The sequence below is a fragment of the Sarcophilus harrisii genome, chromosome 1 (assembly GCF_902635505.1).
Source record: "Sarcophilus harrisii chromosome 1, mSarHar1.11, whole genome shotgun sequence".
Lineage (NCBI taxonomy): Eukaryota > Metazoa > Chordata > Mammalia > Dasyuromorphia > Dasyuridae > Sarcophilus > Sarcophilus harrisii.
In genome coordinates this window covers 335,094,394-335,116,730 of record NC_045426.1, presented here as the reverse complement: position 1 = coordinate 335,116,730, position 22,337 = coordinate 335,094,394, and the positions used below count along the sequence as shown (strand labels likewise).

Genomic DNA, 22,337 nt, shown 5'->3' with positions numbered 1-22,337 from the left:
TGAATTCATTATATTTTTCTCAAAACCCTTTTAACTTGCTTATTACCATTTAGGGTATCAACGACGTTTCAGTACAACAGGCTCACAAGTTGGGTCCCAACCTCAACTCTTCATTCTCTCACATTTCTTGTATCCAATCTTTTCCAAATAACTGGATTCAATCTTTGAAATATCTGGTATACACCTTCTTCTCTCCTTTAATATGGCTACCACTCTAATGGAAGCTCTTATCACCACAGCAGAAGCTGGCTAGTTGGTTTCCATGCCTCAAATCTCTCCCTATTCCAGTCCATCTTTTATTAGGATAGTAATGTGATCTTTTAAAAATACAAATTGTTATCAAACTACCATTCTACCAAATAAACTATATTGGTTCCCTCTTATATCCAAAAGCAAATATAAAATTCTCTGACATTTAGTCTTTCATATCCTAACTTTTACTTTTCCAGTCTTTACACCTTATTTATTCCCATGTATTCTACAATTCAACACCACCACGCTCCTTGTTTTAAACCTTGAATAAGATAACACATCTCTTCACTCTGGTCCTTTTCACTGGCTCTCCCCATGCCCAGACTACGCTCCCTCCTCAACTGTTCTTGGCTTCCCTAGGCTTCTTTCAAGTCTCAGAAAAAACAGCCTTCCTTCTGCAAAAAACTCCCCTCCCCCCCCATTTAATAGTACTTAATTTTTTCCAATACCTGCAAAGATAGTTTTAAAACTTGTTTTTAATAATATTTTGAGTGCCAAATTGTTTTCTCCCTCCTTTTATCGCTGCCCTTTCCAAGACAGCAAGCAATCTGGTATAGGTTATACATGTACAATCATTTTAAACATATTTCCATATTAATCATATTGTATAAGAAAAATAAGAACAGAAGGGAAAAACCATAAGAAAGAAAAAAAAAATTTAAAGTGGAAATAATATGCTTTGTTCTGCATTCAGTTTCCATAGTTCTCTCTGGATGAAGATGGCATGTTCCAGTCCAAGTCTACTGAAATTGTCTTGGATTACTAGATTGCTGAGAAGAGCTAAATCTATCATAGTTGATCATTACATAATCTTGCTGTTGCTGTGTACAAGGTTCTCCTGATTCTGCTCACTTCACTCAACATCACTTCATCACTTCACTTTTTTGAAATCAGCCTGCTCATCATTTCTTATAGAACAATAGTATTCTACTACATTCAGATACCACTATTTATTGATCCATTTCCCAACTGATGGGCATCCATTCAATTTCTAATTCCTTGACACTATAAAAAGAGCTGAAGATGCCTATCTTTAGACTCCTTAATACTAGTATCTTCCCTCTACATAAAATTTACTATTTATATACCTTCTAAATACATAGTTGTTTATATGTTCTCTCTTCTCTTTAGTTTATGAGTTCCTTGAAGGCAGATTATCCACCCCTCTCACCCTCCTTTTATCCTAAGGGCTTAGCATAGTGATAGGCACATGATAAATGCTTAACAAGTACTTGCTGAATGATTTGAATCCTGTGAAATAAATGCAATTCATGCAGAAGATTTATGTATTTTATGAGGATGATTATTTTGCCAATTCTAGGGAGGATGGATTAGAGAGGGAGTCCAATTAGGAGTATATTATGAGGCAACTAGGTGGTGCAGTGGATAGAGCACAGGCCCTGAAGTCAGGAGGACCTTAGATCAAATCTAGTCTCAAACACTGAACACGTACATCCTAGCTGTGTGACCCTGGGCAAGTCACTTAACCCCAATTGCCTCAGCAAAAAGAAAAAAAGAAAAAAAAAAGGGAGTATATTACCAAAGTCCAGGTAAGAAGTGATACAATCTTATATGTACTAGGGTGGTACCTTTGTAAGCAGAATGAAGGAATATATTCCAAAGATGCTATAAATCTAGGTGACTAGAAAAATTATAATGTCTTCACAGAAATAGTAAAGTTTAAAGGAGGGAAAATAATGAGTTCCATTTGCTTCCAATGAGTTCCATTTGCTTCCAATGAGTTTGAGAAGTACTTGAGAAGTACTTGAGAAGTACCTTCTAAGAGAACATTATCTGATTATAAAAAGGAATAAGCTGGGATTCAAACAGATCTTCTGAGGTCTCTACTTTTGATTTTAGTTTTTTCCTCTTTGCTTCCTATTGAGCAAGATGAACTTATCATCTTTGCTGCTTCTCCAAGACTTTCTGTCCTGACATTCTAAGCAGAGAGATATGGCTCATATGGTCTCGACTTCTGTGGGCAGAGATCAATAAAAAGTTACAATTCTGATGAGCAATTCTTTAAGCACATATGTTATGTCAGACTGACCTAATTTCCTTTTTTTGGCAGGACCTGAATAAATAAAAGGAATGTTATGAATAACGTTTACTTAGATTTTTACAAAGTTTCTGACAAAGTATTTCATACCATTCTTGTGGAAAAGATGGAAAGACAGGAATATGATGATAACATAATCAGGTACATGCAGAATGATTATATGACTAGACTCAAATACTTGTAAATGAGTTAGCCTGGCAGGAGACTTCCAAAAAAAGACCCTAGGGATTTTTACTTTGTCCTGTGCTCTCATAAAAGTGTTTCATGAACTAATACAATCTTTGGCTGAATTAAGACGGACTAGGAAAGTAACTGGATCAGAAAGATAAGAGCCCTATTGTCCTCTCCCCTAATCATAACACATATATAATACTGTTTTCAGTTCTAGGTGTATGGTTCTGACTAAATGGAAAATGTTCAGACATGGGCAACCAGGAGGAAGAAGGGTCTTGAGTCCATGTTACATGAGAATTAGTTGAACAGAGTATGTCTTGTTGGGAGAAAAAAAGACTTATGGGGAAACATAAGTTTCCTTCAAGCTATCATCAAGTATTTGAAGGACAGACACATGGAGGAGAAATTAGAATATAGGTGTTTGATAAAGGCTTGTTATAAAGTGATGCTGAGTGAAGTAAACAGAACCAAGAGAACATTGCACTTAGTAACAGTAACATTGTATGATGGTCAATTTTGACAGACTTAGCTCTTCTCAGCAATACAATAATTTAAGACAATTCCAAAATACTCATGATGAAAAATGCTATCCACACACAGAAAAAGAACAATGGAGTCTGATGCAGATTGAAGCATATTATTTTTCACTTTTTCACTTTTTTCTTTCTTTCTCCTGGTTTCTCCCTTTTGCTCTGATGCTTCTTTTACAACACTACTGATGTAGAAATGTTTAATATGATTGTACATGTATAACCTATATTGGACTGCTTGCTATCTTGGGGAGAAAGCAATAGGTACTATTGCACTTAATTAGATTAATTAATTAATTAGACATTAATACTCTGATGTCTAATTAGACATGAGGAACAAGTGGGAAGGATAAGATTGTTGGAGGCAAGAATTGTGTCCCCTTAGTCTTTCTTCCTCTTGCATGTTTGATAAGCTTATAGAATATAAAGCCAATGTCATAATTTTATAAAGTTCAGGCAAACCATTTCACTATTTTTTAAAAAATTATTTTAAAAAGGAGTGCATATGGATAAAAAAAGATGTTTCTAATTGCTTCTTTCTCCCTCATGAATAAAATTCTTCATATTATATTTTTACTTTTCTGGTTAAAGAAAAGTGGCAGCAATATAAAAGCAGCTAACAAAAGGCGATACTGCTAAAAATAAGTTCTCAAAATAAGGATCAAAATAATTTTCTCAGGGTTGGGTCTATTGATTTCTTTAATTTAGAACAGGCCCTTAGAAGATAACAAAAGGAAAATTACACACATGTACACGCATATAAATATACAGTTACTGTTTTTTTTGTAAAGATAATCTTTAATTAGGGAAGTCATTTTTAATATAGAAAAGTTAATTTCCTTGATCAAATGGCTATATCGAACTACTCTTACTGAATTATCAAAATAAAGACCAAGGAAATAAGAACAAGAGAGATTTGAATTAAACAATGTAGAACAATTAAGAAAACCAAGCCAACTATAAATGATTATAACAATATAAATTAAAAGATTCCTAAAAGAAAGTTGAACTTCAGATAAATGAAAAAACATTGTCGGGTCCCAGAAAACAAATAATTTGATATACTGCCCTCTAATGACAGAAAAGTACGAGACTACTATGACAGAATACTCAGCTTGCCAAACAAGGTCATTATATTGGATGCTTTTCTTTGTCAGAAAGTTCCATGAAGAGGAGGCAGGGTTTTGAAGAAAAAGAAAAGTGTTGAAAAGACAAAAGGCATCCATAAAATCTTTAAACAAAACAAAACCTGAACCCTAAATATGAAGTAAAGGTAGTGTAGGAAATACAAGACAACATGAATTTACAGATAAAAAGAGCTGGCACATGTACCTAGGCACCATACCAATGTAAAGTGGGGAGAAGGGGAGAATCAGAAATATCTGATCAACCCTTTTGATACCTGTTAAGATTACAGCTATAGTTTGGCAGCAATTGCAGGCTGCCTGCTGACAGAACACAAAGGAATGCTTATTTATTGGCTCAGTAAGAATCAGCTAGCCCAGCTGCAAGCCTATAAAAAAGCAAGTTGGTTGCACCCCATTCCTTGTCCTCTAGCACTTCCTTTTCATCCCCTATGCCTTTTCTCACAGTGCAGAAAGGGGATGTATGCTATTATTTTTCTCTTCTTACCAAAGTAGTAATGGTAACTTAGGGCAGAAGCAGACGACAATATTGTAAGACATGCTTGCATTCAGTCAGAGAAGCTCTCAAAGATATTGATCTTCCCTTCTGTGCAGAAGGAGGGTTTTTAATTCTAATGTAGAGTGATACCACAATTTAGTCAATCACACGATTCATTTTCAGTGGTTTTGCTGTTTCTCTGTTCATTTACATATTTGTAGTTATTGTATTGTTTTCCTGGTTCTGTTTACTCCAATTTGCATTCCCACCTTTCTATGCTTCAGTTAGATCAAAAGAAAATATAACATTTCTTAAAAAAAATTAAAAAAGGATGTTCAGGTCAGTAAAACCAGAATGTCTCTAATCCTTCAGAAGTTGAGTACCCTAAATACATGGCATAAAATATTTGCTCTAAAAAAAGATAGTTCTAAAAGTTGACATGATTTTGGCTCATGTTTAGAATGGGTAATCCAGGAAATAGTGTACTGATCAAGTGATTAAAAGATCTACAGTTATAAATAGCCTATGATTTCTCTACACACTAGCCAGATAAAATTTCCCTAGATATATAAACAAATGGTTAAGGTCGCTCAACTGGAAATTCCTGGTCTATACTCTCAAGAAACTAAATACTCATCTAGAGCCAAGAAATGAGGTGTATCAGGAGTTAGTAGAAAGCTACTACTCATTTTATGGGGGTATAAAGGCTATTTACAACTTCCTGAATGATAATAACTATGTGATAATAGTTTGGGAGTAAAGAAGACATCCAAATTAGCATCTCTCCTATAAGGATAAAGAGTTTCTAAGAACTAGAAGCCTATTTCCATGGAGTACTTCATTTACGTGGCAACCCTCCATGTAATATAAAAGTACTTACTATATGATAAGGCAGGGGAATCATGGGATTATTAAATCACTATTTCAGGTAAATTCTTTGGGGATTAGAGATAAGCAGTGGTTTTGGAATCAAGAGATATTACTTTAATTCAAGTCCAACATTTACTAGCTAGGTAACCCTGGTCAAGTCTCTTCTCTTCTATGAGCCTCAGTTTCCCAAAGATAAAATGGGAAAGTTACTTATACTACTTAGCTTCCAGAGTTTTTGTAAAAAGTACTTTATGCACCACAAAGTACTAAATGGGACTATGAGGAAAACAAAAGGAAGCCATATAGAACAGAAAGAAGTGTGTGTTAACAAGTTTCTCAAAAGCTTAAAAGAGAAGTTATAGATATTTAACATGTATTGGTCAACCTGCCATCCAGGGGAGGGGGTAGGGGGAAGGAGGGGAAAAATAGCAACAAAAGGTTTGGCAATTGTCAATGCTGTAAAATTACCCATGCATATAACTTGTCAATAAAAAGCTATTAATTAAAAAAAAAAAGAAAGAAAGGAGAAGTTTTACATATATAATTTATTATTTTGGGGAATTAAGTTACTGAAGGGAGAAGGGAACGATGCAAGATGGGATATCTTGAAACTGCATTTTAAGACAGTCCCAACAACCTATAAAAGGTATGTCTTAGATTGTCTGTTCCAAGGTCATGTCTTCAGAGGATTCTGTGCCCTATGTTCCTATTCTGTTTTTTTCTTATCTGTTCATCTAAATCTGGTTATACTCACTCTTCAAAGCTTTTCAATCTGTTTTCTAACTTCATCACTCAACTTAAACTCTCTCGCCCAACGTACCAATAATTTCATTTACCAAATCTGATGTTTTTTTTCTTAGCTATCATCATTCTAGTTCTCCTGGTTGTCTTCCTACTTTACTAACCACACTTATTCAATCTCCTTTACCAGGTCATCATCCAAAACAAGTCCCCAATTGTTGGTATACCCAAAGCTCTGTTCTGGGTCCTCTTCCTTGGTGATCTTATCAACTACCATGGATTTAATTATTATTTCTATGCAAATGACTTCCAAATTTCTCTCAGGATATTTCAAATTGGATTTCTAGCAGTCACCTAAAAAAAAATCAACATCTCCAAAATAAAACTCATTACCTTTCCCTCTAAAATCTGCTCTGAACACCCCTAATTCTACAATGGACACCACCATATTAAGTTACTATTTACACACACACACACACACACACATACACACACACACACCCCCTCTCCTATAGAAACACTTCTAACCTTCCATAAAGCCATCTCACCATCCAGTTTTTCTGTAGGCTGTTCTCTCCTTCACAAATTTGTCAAAGTGATTTTCCTAAAGTATATATCCCTTCTATACTCAAATTGAAGAGATTTCCTGTTGCTTCTGAGTTCTAATATAAACTCCTGTTTGGTTTTTAGGGTTCTTTACAACCTGGCCCCAACCTATCTTTATATGTGACTGCCTTTTGTATGCTTCATTAAACATCCAGCCAGATTAGTCTTGTCTGTCACACATGGCTGTCTATCTTTTATCTCTGTGCCTTTGTAGTGTCCGTCTACCATGTCTTAGATGCACTTCCTCTCATAGGAATCTTTATTTCTTTTAAAATATACTCATCCCTTCTAGTCAAAGCCTAATCTAGTCTCCTTCCTACATATATATCATGTCTCTCCTTGAGAAAGAATGTACACTTCTTGTAGGAAGCCTATTTCATTTTTGCCTTTTTATTTTGGGTACAAAGCTTGAAAGATTAGTATTTGCTGAATAAATATCTGTTGACTTTATCTCTTTTTAAAAAATCACTACCTAATTTCATACTAAGTCTATAATCAACTGTAGGTCTCACAGAATTATGCAATTGTTTTTCTTCATCATCTACACCTCCTTAATTCTTATATTAACATCCTTGCAATTATTCAAGTAGAAATGCAAAAGCTCAGTTACTGTGTATGTAATAATTGTTTCTTAAAATTTGTAGAAACTATCTTTCAAGTAAATCCAACTTTATTTAAAGTTAAAAGTTTAATTTCCAAACAAGGGTTTAAGAAATTAAGACCTTCCTTCGAAGTTCCTGTTAATTCTTATATGTTGAAGCACTTATGAAAGATAATTGTGAACTTTAATTTGCCATAATTTACTTTATGTTCATTTATCAATGTGTTTCTATAATAATAATATGGCATATTTTCATAGCATTATATAGTAACACAGTATAAAATTTTAAGGAAGTGACCTGCCCGAGGTACTCATAAAAGCCAAAGGAAGGTCCTGAACCTAGGTCCCCTGACTTTAATTCCAGCGCTCCTGTTATGTAGTCAAAGTACTATATCATAATTTTAGTTTATAATCGATAGGACTATAGATCTTGACCTAGAAAGTACCTTAGACCACTTATTGGGAAATAGTTCCTGCTATCTGTATCATCTATAGCAATTTTATATTTTAAATATTAGACTTTTCATGAAAAAATTAGTTATCCAATTTTCTTTCAATTAATTTTTCGTCTTCTAATTACATCTACATTTATTTTATTTCCATGAAATATTTCCTACTTTTATGTAACCAAATTTTTTCAAATTTTATTTTATGAAAAATCTTACTTATCTTATTTGGATAAGTTTTGAAAGCTAGTGTCTTCATTTTTCAAAAACTTTATCTATCCTTTGGCCCAGTGAAAATATTATGTATCTAACCCAAGGAATTCAAGGATAGAGAGAAAAGAGCTATATGTACAAAAACATTTATAACAGCATTTTTTTTTTTTTTTTGCTACTTTTTATAGTAAGGAACCTGGAAAAAATAAAAAGGATGCCCACCAATTGGGGAATGACTAAACAGAATGTGGTATATGAATGCAATGGAATGAAATATTATTGTTCCATAAGAAATGACAAAGATAAAAGATTCAGAGAAACATAGGAAGACTGTGAACTCATTGAGAAAACGGAACAGTAATTATTTTTTTTAAAAAAGACAAATTAATAGGAAAAACAATTTATGTAATGACAACAGTAACATGAAAAAACTCTGAAAGATCTAGGAATGCTAAGCAACATATAAGACTTAAAAAGACTGATGAAGAAACATACCTCCCACATCTTGACAGAAATAATAGAGTTGAGGATATGAATGAAGATTATTAACAATACAGCATTATACATATATACATTATACATATTTGTTAGAAGTATGTATGTGGGGGAAAGGTCTTCCTCATTTACAGGGTTTGGCATAGTAAAGTCAATGGGTAGTAATATATGCAAAAAAATAAAAGAAAAAAGAAGCATCAATAAAACAGTTTTTAAATGCACAGAACAAAAAATGGCATGCAAAGACATAAATAAGTTTTGTTGCTACCTTGTTAAATTTAACAATTATTAATAATATACTTCTTTCAAAACAAACTAAATGACATAAGTTTAAGTTTTTAAGTTTTTTACATAAGGCTTTCTATTTAGTATACTGAAATATCTGTTGATAAGTTGATAATATAAAAATAAATTTCCAAACATAAAGGACCTTAGAGGTTAAATGGGATCATAGAATAATAGATAAAAAGCTGGAAAGGACCTAAGAAGGCATCAAACTCAAATCTTTCATTTTACAGATAAGGGAACTGAGGACAAGAAAAGTGGTTTATTCATAACGATACAAGCAATAAATGGCAAAATGAGAGTTTGGTCCCAGGTCCTTTACTTGTCTTGCTACTATGCCACAGAATTATTTTTAAAATTGATGGAAACCATCCTTCATTTAATATTTTATAATTTTAGCTTTTGATTAAGTGGGGAAAGGGAAGAGAATAGCATTTAAAATATTTATCTATTGCCTGTATGTATCAAACAGTGTGCTAAGGAGTTTATAATTATTATTTCAATTGAAGTTCACAACAATACTATTAATGTGCTACTATTATCTCTTTTTCACAGCTGGGAAAACTGAGGCAAGTAGAGGTTAAGTGATTTCCTCAGGGTAAATAAATGTCTAAGACTGGAATTGAAGTTAGGTTTTTTTTTGGCTCCAGATACAATATTCTATCTATTATGCTACCTAATCCATAAAGGCCTGGTTCCTCATTATTACTAACGAGTGGTTTTAATTATTTGTAGTCTTCAAAATCATCCACTCAAGAATGTGTTATTTGCCTTTTACTTATCAGGGATGTTTATAATTTAGGTACAGTAGGACATTTAGAAAAAAATCAATAACAAACAAGGTGGGGGAAAGGGGCAGTCAAAGTAACATCTATCAGGAAAATTAATAATTTATCTTATCTGATTTTTATTTTATTTGTTTCAGTAGATCAACAGTTAAAGAATAAAAATCCCTGCCTACTTCTTTTTTTCATAATTTTAAAAAAGTACACAACCAGCCTCACTTTAATTCGAAACAAAACAATGTTTAAAAAAACAAAACAAAACAATAGTTTTAAGTAACGTACCTTTGATTTTTTGTTCAGTGGCCTAAAATAAAAACAAAAAACAATGTAAATATGAAATAGAAAGAAATGGATTTCTCTGATAAAAATGTTGATTATCATTGTACAAGCACTACTTTTACTGATGAAAAATGTGGATTTTAGAGTAATTGCATAAGAAAAGTATTTTGTCCCCAAGTTTTTATTTTTGTTACTTTGCCTATTAAAGCAAATAAAATCTTTAAATCAATTTTTTTTTCAGAAATTCTAAAGAGCTCTGCAATTTAAGATTTCAATGATAATGTATTTCTTTTTCTTTTCTTTTACTGAGGCAATTAGGTTAAGTGACTTGCCCAGAGTCACACAACTAGAAAGTGTTAAGTGTCTGAGATCAGATTTGAACTGGGGTCCTCCTGACTTCAGGGCTGGTGCTCTATCCACTGTGCCACCTAGCTGACCCATATATTTCTTTTAAGATGAATTAAAAGTTATATTTATTTGCAAAATTAAAATTATAATGAAAGAATAAATCTATTTTTGAATATATTTTAAAGTTCTTGTTTCATAAAAGCAAAAAAAAGTACCCTACTTTATTCAAAATATCTATATATATTTACTTCTTGAAGGTCAAAATGGAGATATACTTCTGATAATCTCTAACTGAGAAATGGGTTAGAATGGACATTTCTATTTTAATTATTGTTTAAAATTTTCCTCCAACAAAGTTTTCTGAAACTAGTGATTAGTTAATAACCTTTATCTCCTACATAGTAGGATACTAATAAGAAGTGACAAAAACAGGGGTTCCTATACTTTTTTGTAATGGTGAACAAATTATATTCAAGAGAAGCCATGCCATTAATATGGACAGGGGAGGGAGAAAGAATTGGAGATGATGGAAGAGGGGTGATGATAATAAAGTGAGGAAAAACAATGAATGATCATGATAAGCATGATATCCTGGCAGCTAGTAGCCAGGTCATCTCTTTGGAGGTCCTTGGTATTTCAAGAATCTTTGAGCCAAATGGGATGACAGTGGCTAATAGGTTGATAATAAGGACAACAGGAAAGATCAGCAAAGAACCTAAATAATTCACAATCTGAATTAATTGTTCCTTGAATACTAAGTACCACACTGTTAAAACATGGAAGAAGCTTATACTTTTACTCAATTAAAATAATTTTGGGGGAAATGAGTTGTACAGGTTCAAATATCCTAATTAGTTATTATCTACGAATATATTGTCAGAAAAAAACCTAAACCCTAACTGTTTAAGCATCATAACAAAATACATTGTTCATCATTTAATATTCCTTTGAGGATTCAGAAGTTAATATATCATAGCACTTTAGCAACATTATGAATGTTGATTAATATGAAAATGTACATCAGACAAATAAGCTTTTACTGTAAAATGTTTAGAGATAAAAATATTATCTGAAGCAAAATTTTGAGTGGAGTTAAGGCTAATGACACAATGGGGGATAAAATATAAAAAGGTATTATCAATTAATAGTGAAATAGTCCTTTAAAGTGGTTTTTTTTTAAATTAAATCATAGGAGAATCATTGCCAGATAGTCATAAAGAGAAATTTTCCTTCTAAAGTCACACAATGAGAATTACCTGGAAATCCAATGTGTAAATTAAAGTTGTTCTAAGTCAACTTAACCAAAGTCATCAATTAAAATAACATTATTTCTATAATTTAACTATACTAAGACTCAAAGTAGTTAAATTTTATTTCCTAAGTGTCACAAGTGATAGCTATAATTTGCAATTTACAGTCAAATAATAAATATAGTACTGTTTCAAATCAGTGGTTCATATGTTTTAGTATTGTTATCTGAGAATAGCATCGAGATATATTATATAAGAGAGCAGTGGCAGCTGCACCTTCATGTTGATCTAACAAAGAGAGGGATGTGGGTATCTTAAACATAGGACTTCCATTTAAAAACATAAAATCTGATAGAGAACTCTGTTTAAAAAATGAAAATCAAAAAGCATATAGCTATTTTCATGCTTTTATGTTTATTATCTAGGTTCACTGTTTCTTTTGAGTTAAATCCTGACCATTTCACTATTAATACTATTACCAAAAATAAACAAGAAAGAGAGCATAATTTTTTATTAAGAAAATGACAGATGTGTTAGGGGAAAAACCCCCATAAGATTAATGGTTAAAAATGAAATGGTATTTTCTCACTATTATTATAATTTGTAAACTTATATAATATATAGTTATATAGTAATATAAATTATGTAATATATACCTTTTATAAATTATAATTTTTATTAAATTTCCTCATTTTACTATTTTTATAATGCACATGGTATTTAAAGTCATGAAATAGTATTTTTCTTAAAAAGTTCTATAGGCATGCCTTATTTTAGAGAACAAATATATTCGCAGCATAATGGAATTTAGAACTAGAATGGAGTTTAGATATGTTCTATATTTTACAGATAAGGAAACTGAAGCTGCCACTTTCTAAGTGGCTTACAAGTAGGAGAAGTGAAATTCAAATTCAGGTCCTCAGTTTCCAAACCCAGCGTTCTTTCCATTATATTAATTTGAATCACCTTCTTAAAAACAAAACCAAACAAAAAAACAACAAAACAGAGGTTTCCTCCAAAAAAATTCTAACACATAAGTGAAAACATGTGTATGAATAAGCAGCTAAAATGTCAAACAGAATCTGAGCATCTTGGATACTTTATAAGGAGAGCCTCCTGACTCTAATATTATACTTCAGTTCCCTATCTGCCCAAAGGATTATCTCCCACACTTAAAGACTTCTTTATTCCATAGTCAGAGCTCTCAGACTTTCACTTTATTTTTTTCTGGTTGGTCATTTCAACAAACACAAAATAGATCAAGGTACAAAAATTACATTTCACCATACTGCTATTTATCAGAATTAAAAAGCATCAGATCCCATCTCCTAGCTGCTAATGCCATCTCTTTTCAGTTTGTCTTCCATTCTCTCTCTCCTTCTAGTAACACACACACACACACACAAAAAAAAAAATAATAAAAAAATAAATTATATATCTATTTATTTACATGCTGTTTTCTTTCAGAGCAGAGGCTATTTTTTGCTTTTTCACTTTTTTTTTTTAATCCTTAGTTTAGCACAGTGCCTAGCATACAGTAAGCACTTAACAGATGCTTCTCGACCAGCGTTTTGAGGGGATCTTAATAATTGTTTAGTACAGCCCTCATATTTTAAAGATGAAAAAACAGATGCCCAGAGATATTAAGCAATTTGTCCAAAGTCAAATAGCCTAGTAAAATGAGAAGCTGGAATGATCAACCAGGTACTTTGACTTCTATCCCCAAATTCTAATATGCCATGATGAATATTCTAGCCTAAAAATTTCTTTAAAATCAAGGTATTAAGTTTTATAAGAAATTGTACTTTATCAGTGCTTTAAAAGTTTATAGGTCTCTAAAGCATATTTATTTAAAGGATTTCTTTTTTTATTGTTATTCAACTTGTCCTCTATTTCATGTTCAAACTGTTTGGACCTATTATTTTGCGTTTATTAAATGCCAGCTATCTCTAAAAGGAGAAAAGGATAAAATTAAAGAGTCTGTATACAACAGTATATGAGCTCATAAAAATGAATTCCATTTTTAAAGTTAGCATTAACATAATATAATGGGATCATAAAAATTCAGCATGTACTGATAAGCATCTTCATATTATACTGTAGGTTGGAATTAAAACCTTTTAAATAGTGGCAGTGATTTTTCTAATCATCACTACTTACTACATCTTACCACATACAGAGATAAGAAAACAACAACTAAGATATTCAATTTAACATTAGTAGCTTAACTACTACCTAAGTAGACTTACAAAGAAAATCCTATGTAGATGTAAAAATGTCCATACTTCTAGAATGACTTTCCCCCAAAATAGCTTTATTTATTCTTCTAATAAGTATCTCACCCACAAATAAGTTGCTGTTCCAGAATCTGTAGTCTAGACACATTAAAAAATCTAGGTCAAAAGTACTTTACAAATTAATACCAATAAAATATTTATTCAAAATGGGCAAGGTATTATATCAAGCAGTGCAGATAAGAAGACACAGATTATTTAAGTTCATACTTGAAAGGCTTCTTAGGCCATTTTGACTCCTGACATTTGTGAAAGATAAAAGATAACAAATTTTATAACTTTTCAAACTTTATAACTGACCAAAATGAATTGAAAAATGCACCAAAGGCTTCTACATTAGATAAACTTTTGGTCTAGTAAAACGTCAATTAATTATAAAAATATTAGCTCAAATACAATACCTAACTAAAACAACAGATATGGTATTCATATAAGCAAATATCATAATGTAAGAATATTTAAAACGACTTTGTAAAATCTTTACAAATTATAAACCTAATATTAAAAATGGGCAAAATATGATAGGACTTTTATACCATACAGATTCACTGAGTAGAAAGCTAACATTTTGTTAAAAAAAAAAAAAAAAAAAAAAAGTTTTATTTTTTTTTTTACTGGCTGACCTATAAAATTCCCTGATTTGAAAATAGTTGGAGTTAGATTTTCTCATTGCTATAGTACTGTTTTACTTATCTTTAATGAACTTTAAATGAGAAATTTATTTAGTTCAAGGGTTAAATATCTAAAATTATGGAATTGCTATTTCCTTCTGGAGAAAGCCAAATAAAGTCTGGAGAAATCCCCTTCCAGAAAAAAGTCTCTTAATCATAGATAGCTATTATGACCCTTACCTTTTCTCTTCTTCAGATTAAATATTCCCAGATCCTTCAATTTACCTGTATGTGAAAGGGACTCAGGCCCTTCAACATTCAGATTGGCCTTCTCTGGATATTCTTTAGCTCATCAGTGTTCTTAAACTGTGGAGGCCAGAACTGATTGCAAAATTTGAGATGAATTTAGAGAGATTACCACCTTTTTTCCCCCCCCAGAAGGTATGCCTCTCTGAATGCTGTCCAAGATCTAATTAGCTTTTTTGACTGCAATGACTTGTTATTGCTTCATACTTAACTTGTAGTCCACCAAGTCCCCCACTCCCAATCTTTTTCAAGTTGCAATCTAGCCATATGTCTCCCATCCTGTACTTGACACGTTGATTTTTTAAAAAAAAAATCCAAATGTGACTTTTCACTTATTCTTCCACCAAGTTTCAACTTAAGATTCAGCAAAATGTTCTAGCTTGTTAAAGATTTTTTTGGATCCTATCACTATGCTAATTTATCCCTCCCAGCATGATATCATCTGAAGAAATGATGAAAATGCCATTTATACTTTTACATATACTATAAGATACCTTATTAAAAGGTATGTTAGAATCTAGCTAAGCCATATTTATAACATTTCCTTCATCTATCAATTTAGAAACTCTTAACTAAAAAGGAAATAAAGTTAGCTTGACATGTCCTGTCTCCTTGTAACCACTTGCTCTTGTAGAATTTTCAGAGAATTGAAGTCATTCTCATTAGACTGGTGTGTAAATTTGGTTTTCTTTCCTTTTTTGAAAACTGTACCAAGATTATCGTTTTCTAATCCTGTGGAATTTCATCCATTTCCAAGGTTTTTCAAATATTGATAATGGCTCAGAAAATCCTGCCAGTTTTTTCCATATTCAAGTAGGTACTTTATCTACACAAGGTGGCTTGAATTAATCAAGGATAACTAGATAATTTTTAAACTATCTTTTATTTATCAATGAATATCAAAACCCTGCTAGTCATTTTTGTTTTGTCATTTCCAATGCAAAATTCATTCTTCTTGGCAAAGAAAATAGAAGCAATGTTTCTTCTCTAAATTCCCCTGCCTTTCACCCACCTCTCCAAAGTGGTTCTATTTCTTTGGTCTTTTCCTCCCTTCTTCCCCCTTCCCCATCTCTAATATGGGATACAGTCTGGGCCAGTGAATTCATAAGTATAGGGAATTCCTAGGCTAGGAAACTTCAATGCAGCTTTGTAAACAAAACAACAATAAAAAAATCCTCCTTTGTTCTCCAAGATGTCCTTGACATCATCAATTAGTTCTCAGCTGTCATCTCAAACACTAATTTTAAAGAACCATGTTTTTTTTTTTTTTTTTTTTTAAACATATTCATGTTCCATTACCTGGCCAAACTTCTATCTTAAGCATTAAAAAAAAAAAAAAAAAAAAATCTAACTTGATTCATGAGTTACCTGTTCACAGTCTCTTTAGACAAGTTCCACTTTTTCTCCTCATTGGATTTATTTTCACTCCTTTTCTTTGGAATGTTATTTTTAAGATCTCCCATTTCTTCAGGAGACTTTTAGACCATGAAATACATGAAATCTTTCCTCTGAAAATTTTGTAATTTGCATTCCCTAAATCTAGGATGCTTAGATTTTTTTTCTCCTTTCCCAGGTTCCCACCATATTTAGCTTAGCAACTAGTCCTTCACTGTATAATAATAATATAACCATCTGCATAATAGAATTTCTCTTTTCAGTTCCTCAACTTTTTTAAAGATTAAATATCATTAAAGCAAGTCAAGAAGGTTCTTCTTGGAAGCTACTGAAAACTCCAAAAATTATTTGGACAATTGAAGTCCCTCATTACCATGGCCTGCTTTTCTCTGTGGTAAGTCTGAAATACACTTTAAAAATTTCTTATGTATTGTCTCTTTTTGTCCCAGTGGTCTGCAGGAGAACCCAATGACAAAATCACTTCTCTTTTTTCTTTCATTGATCTTCAATCAAATGGTTTAATATGCTTCATTCATTCATTCCTCTAGTTTCCAGACTTTCTTACCCGAGAATTACTTTTTAATATTTCACTCTACTCCCTTTAACTAAATAGCTTTGTTTTATTTTTGCTATAAGGCATATTTATACAGAGCCATATCCAATCATGGAGTTCACATAAACAATTCTCAATAATAAGACTTACGAAGTCATATTTATTTCCTTGTATTAGGATCCCTAATTTCTCTTGCTTTACTACCTAAACTTTGAGTGTTTATGCTCTTTCTTTTGTATTGTCTCATGTGATCTTTGGATATCTCAAATGTTATTTTTCAACTTTTACTGTAGCCATTTTATAGTATCTGGCTTGATGGATATACATAAGTTATCTCTTCCAAGGGCCTAGTCTCATATCCTTTTTGAGTTAAAAACCTTTTTATTATCTGTTCTTACAGAACATCAGGAAAATGAATTAACCCATCAGTAGCCAGTGTCTCATCCCTATATTTTCAGCTGTGATCCAGAAGTCCAAATCCCATTCTATACACCCATTCTAGTCAGATGCTCACTTCCCAAATCTGTATTTTTTTTCTTTCTGTATTCCTTGTCAGCAATGAGCAATAATGAAGGAAATAATTTGTTTCTACAATATTTATTCTGCCCAAGAATCTTTGGCAAAACTTGGTAAGTACCTTCCAACTATCAATTATGCCCATATGAAAAGTACAAGTTGATAAAGTCAGCATTTTGGATTATGATTATATGTCTAGTATTTTGTAAAAGGTATGTATGCTTTTGGGGGAATGGATTAGACTAAGTAACAATTGAGGTCCCTTTAAACCCTGAAATGATTATTGTAACAGCTTTCTAATGGGTTATCTTCACTTCATTTTCTCTTCTTAATTAAGCAAGGTGGTGCAATGGAAAGAGCCCTCCTTTGCAGTTATAATGCAATAAACCTTGGAGGTGAAGCAATTTGCATTTTAAAAAAATTATATGTTGATATTTAAATACACATTACCTTCTTTTGAGCAGCTTCCTTCCTTTTCTTGTCGTCCTTTCTCTTTTTCCTTTCTTCCATCAACTGTTCTTCCTCTTCTTTCACTAAATCCCTGAACCACACAGGTTGCAATTAACTTTCCCAAAACATATTAGGGAACACATACATGTTGCATACAGCTTATTTTTATTCCTCTTACAAGGAATAACAACATGACAAATGGGGCTATATAATATGCCTTCTTTGTGACTTCATTTCAACAATGCAACCCCCCCCCAAAAAAAAAAAATCTATCATCTAAGTTTAAAGCTATAACACATAATAAATAACTGGTAGTTTTTGGTTTTTACCTGTAGGAGAAGGGGAGAATTAAGACAGGACAGATCCGTGACAGAAGAAACCCCCTTCACCATCTATGAAGATTTGTAATGCATCTATAACTGGGAAACTAAGAGCTGTATAAGACACTTAGAAATTAAGTGGCTTAAGAATTATCACATAGTTACTGGGTCAAAAGTATTTCTTTCTAGGATATACATATAGCAGGGACTGTAACCACACATACATCAATACTATATAATAATTTCAACCATTTTATCAATTATCAGCACACACACTTATTGACATGTTCAAAATAAAATATATTTCAATTTTTAGTGTTGATCCTTCCTGCAATTAATTTTACTGATAGCACCAATCTAGCTAAATTAAAAACAACCCCCCCCCCCAAAAAAAAATCCTTATTATCTGAAAAAGACAGTAAAGGCTTCCTTGCCTCCTGAATTCCCCCCCTCCTTTTTTTTTCTTTTTTTGCTGAGACAAATGGGGTTAAGTGACTTGCCCAGGGTCACACAGCCAGGAATTATTAAGTGTCTGAGGCCAAATTTGAACTGAGGTCCTCTTGACTTCAGGGCTGGTGCTCTATCCACTGCACCACCTAGCTTCTTTAATTGCCTCCTGAATTCTTAGGAATAATCTCTATGTACTAAAAGAAATATATTAAACAGATAGGAGAAAACATCATGGGATAGAGGTTACTTTTTTGGATCATACTTCAATTTAATTAGGGACATAGTTAACAGGTAGGTTCTATGAAAAAACATTGCAAAAGCCTGGACAAAAAGGCAAACCTTTCTTTCACTCCACTCTTTTCTCCTTATGTACAAATACATGTCTAATTTGTGCCACGATCTATTATATCTGAGTTTTCATACTGCTAAATGTCTTCAATACAAGTACTCTTTTAAAACATTTCATATTTACTGATTTCTAATCTACCTTCAATTCTTCCTCAAAACATCACATTACTAAATAAGTTTATAGCTAGTGATGTCTCAGTAGTAAACTTCTACCATATTCTTTCTGCTTTCTACCCTAGACATTTCCCTCTAATTCTGAATCTGAGCAATTTCCTCATTTAATATACGTTTTTCCCATACCTATTCCCACTATCCAAAGAACTCTTTGTCTTCCTATGCCAACCTGGCGTGGAAAAATGACTCATGGTTTGTATCTTATTCCTCAGTAGGATTTTGTCTGGTACATTTTCTAGATCTGTTGGGAGATTTTTTCTTTGTTTTGGGAAGAGGGAAGAAAGCTTAGCTATACTTCTCGCTAATTTTCCATTTCAATTAATGAATAAGAATTCTCCTCTCTTGCTTGCCTTTTGAAGATTATATTGTGCTGGTTATTTTCAAGGGTCCCTTTTGGATAACTTTTTGTGGAATTCTGGGTGGAAGAAGTAATTTACTGTATTTGTTAATCATCCAATCCATTGCAAATTTTGATGTTTTATTGGAGCAGGTATGTAGGAATTGCATGTTCTACTGAAAGTATGTTGCCCTTACTAGATAATAATTCTTTCATTTGTCTCTAATTCATCAACCAGAGAATATGCAAAGTGATTATTTGATATTATCAAATATTCATCCCCATATTTTTTCCACTCTGAACAAGTTATCAACAGACATATGAAAAAATGCTCCCAATTACTAATAACTAAAGAATTGCAAATTAAAGGAAATCTGACATTTTATCTCACATTCATTAGACTGGCAAAGGGGACCAAGAAAATTATCAATTTGTAAAGCATATACAATTTACCAACTTTCTTTATAAAAATGTTATATGAATAATCTCCATGCACATCGAAGGCACCTTACTGAGAATATCAGCAGGGAAAAGGCAGGCTTCAGCATATGATTTGATTTAGCAAATTTAGAATCATTCAAACTTCCTAGAAAGGTATTGTTTAAGAAGCTTATTCAAAAACCCTTTGATCATAAACATTAGAGGCAAAAAACAAGGAAATATATGCTTACCACTGTGATGTAAGATCATAGTCTAGAAAGGATCTCAGAGGTAATCTTGACTAACTCCCTCTTTTTACAAATGAGGAAACTAAGGCCCAGGACTATAAAGTGACTTGCTTAGTAAGATACTTGTGTCAAAGATGGATTTGAACTCGAGAATCTTTTTCTTGTTATATAACACCTTTGGACAGAACTAGGAGAACCAAATACAATGATTTTTATATTGGAAGATATGTTCCTGTGTCTATAAATGATACCGTGCTGTTTACATTAAGCTCAAAGACAACAAAGAACTTGGAAAAGATTCACATCTTCAAGGATCTGGAATGACAATCTACATGAGAAAAACAAAGTGTATCACGAATGACTATTCTTTAGATCATAATAACATACCAATAGCATTTATCATTAAGTAAGTTTATAACAAATAGATTACACAATGAGCCCAAAATTAAATAGAAAAGCAGGCTGCATTTCCTTCAGATTACAAAATTCTTCTAAAGACTCTGAACTTCTAAAGAAGTAAGACTTAATAGAGATGAGATGTTTGTCACATTTGACCTTATAAAGATGAATTCCTTTTGCAGCCATCTTGAAGACATTAAAATCCTGCAAAAATTTGGGAGGGTCTGTGAAGTTCTTGAAGGAAACGGATTTCTTAGTCTGTCTCTCCACCCCCACCTCAAGGACTACCATACTCCATATTCAAAGAATCTTAGATTGCCAGTCTTGAGTGGAGCTCCACACAAATATCTTCAGACTTTAGCTATGGGTCTGGTCTCCTCTACTTTACAATCACATTGATAATGAGCTGATCAGTTGGTGACATTTGAGCAGGAGGCTGGGATAGTTGTAGCTTGTGCAAAAATTGCTATCACTTCAAAGAGATATTCTAGGAATGTCAGGAGCCTGCCACTGCCACCCTGCTGGGTAGACAGAGGGAGATAACTATTCTAAGGAGGAAGTGAAAATAATTATTGGCCAGCAAAGCTCCTGCCCCTTTAGGATCACTCATAAGAAGTTCCATGTAGCAATGTGGTATTATGGGCTCAATATTTATATGTGTTTTTTTCAACAACCTCTAAGCATTTTACTGTGGGTGTTGTCCAACAGAAATGCTTATAGTTATTTGAATCATCTGATGCAATTAACAACATAAGCAATACTGAGTCCTCAAGGATGTGGGCTAGGGTGAAAGATATCTCGGTGTGTTTCTTCTTTTAAGTTTTTTTTTTTAAACACAACAACAACAAAAATGGTGAAAATACTGTGTTGTGATCCACAGTCAGTCCCCATAGTGCTTTCTCTGCATGCAAATGACTCTCTTCGTCCCAAGTCCACTGAAATTGGTCTGAATCCCTCATTGCTGAATAGAGCCACATCTATTTCAGTTGACCATCGCACAATTTTTCAGTTACCATGTACAATGTTCCCTTGTTTCTACTCATTTCACTAAGCATCAGTGATGCTTAGTAATAATCCATTACATTTGTACACCACAATTCATGCAGCCAATTCTCCAGCTCATAGGCATTCGCTCAGGTTCCAGTTTCTGGCCACTACAAATAGGACTACCACAAACATTTTTGCACATGTGGGTCCCTTTCCCTCCTTTAAGAGGGAATTTTTTGGGGGGATATGAGCCCAGTAGAAACACTGATGGCTCAAAGGGTGTGCACAGTTTGATAACCCTTTGGGCATAGTTCCAAACTGCTCTCAGAATGGTACTATCACTTCACAACTCCACCAATAATGCATCAGCATTCTAGCTTTCCCACATGTTTTTTAACATTCATAATTATCTTTTCCTGTCATCTTAGCCAATATGCTATTCCTGTTTTGTGATAAGAGATGAAGGAATTGGAATATTTTGTTACTAGATTCCATATTGCCTGTATGGCAGATGGTATATATCTAGTAGCTTACAGGGAGTAGAATCATTATCATGCCTATCTCTATAACAGTTCCTGATGTCATAAAAATTATAGACCAGGTAACCCAGGATCAGGAGAGGGGTATGGGCTATTAACCTTGCCAATTCCTTTGATTGAGACTAAGAAAAATTTGCTTTCTTCTGGGAAATATACCTTTATTGTCCTTAGGGCTACCTAAACTCTCCTTCATAATGAATGCCGTTCCTGAGGGCAATGATGTACACAAGTAAATCATATATGTAGGGACCACTAAACTGTACATAAAGATTCATGCACCTTTTGACTTAGAAAACCACATAGTAATACTGTCTGTATTTTATTGTGTTTTTACTTATTTTGTTAAATATTTCCCTATTACATTTTAATTTGGTTCAATCTTGTACTCCAGAATGTTGCAGGCCACAAGCAAACCACAGACTGCTCTTGACAC

General features: G+C 32.8%; 1 protein-coding gene across 5 annotated transcripts in view; it reads right to left on the bottom strand.

The window, feature by feature from the left end:
* Window positions 1-22,337, bottom strand: part of TNRC6A (trinucleotide repeat containing adaptor 6A) — a 114,232-nt gene that overhangs the window by 64,791 nt on the left and 27,104 nt on the right. For 4 of the 5 annotated variants that reach the window (XM_031945598.1, XM_031945594.1, XM_031945595.1 and 1 more), the window contains exon 3: window positions 9,963-9,984. In XM_031945598.1, the coding sequence (XP_031801458.1) occupies window positions 9,963-9,984 (22 nt within the window). Of the gene's footprint in view, window positions 1-9,962; window positions 9,985-17,682; window positions 18,465-22,337 lie in introns of those variants that run through there. The other variant, XM_031945596.1, reaches the window with a different exon arrangement.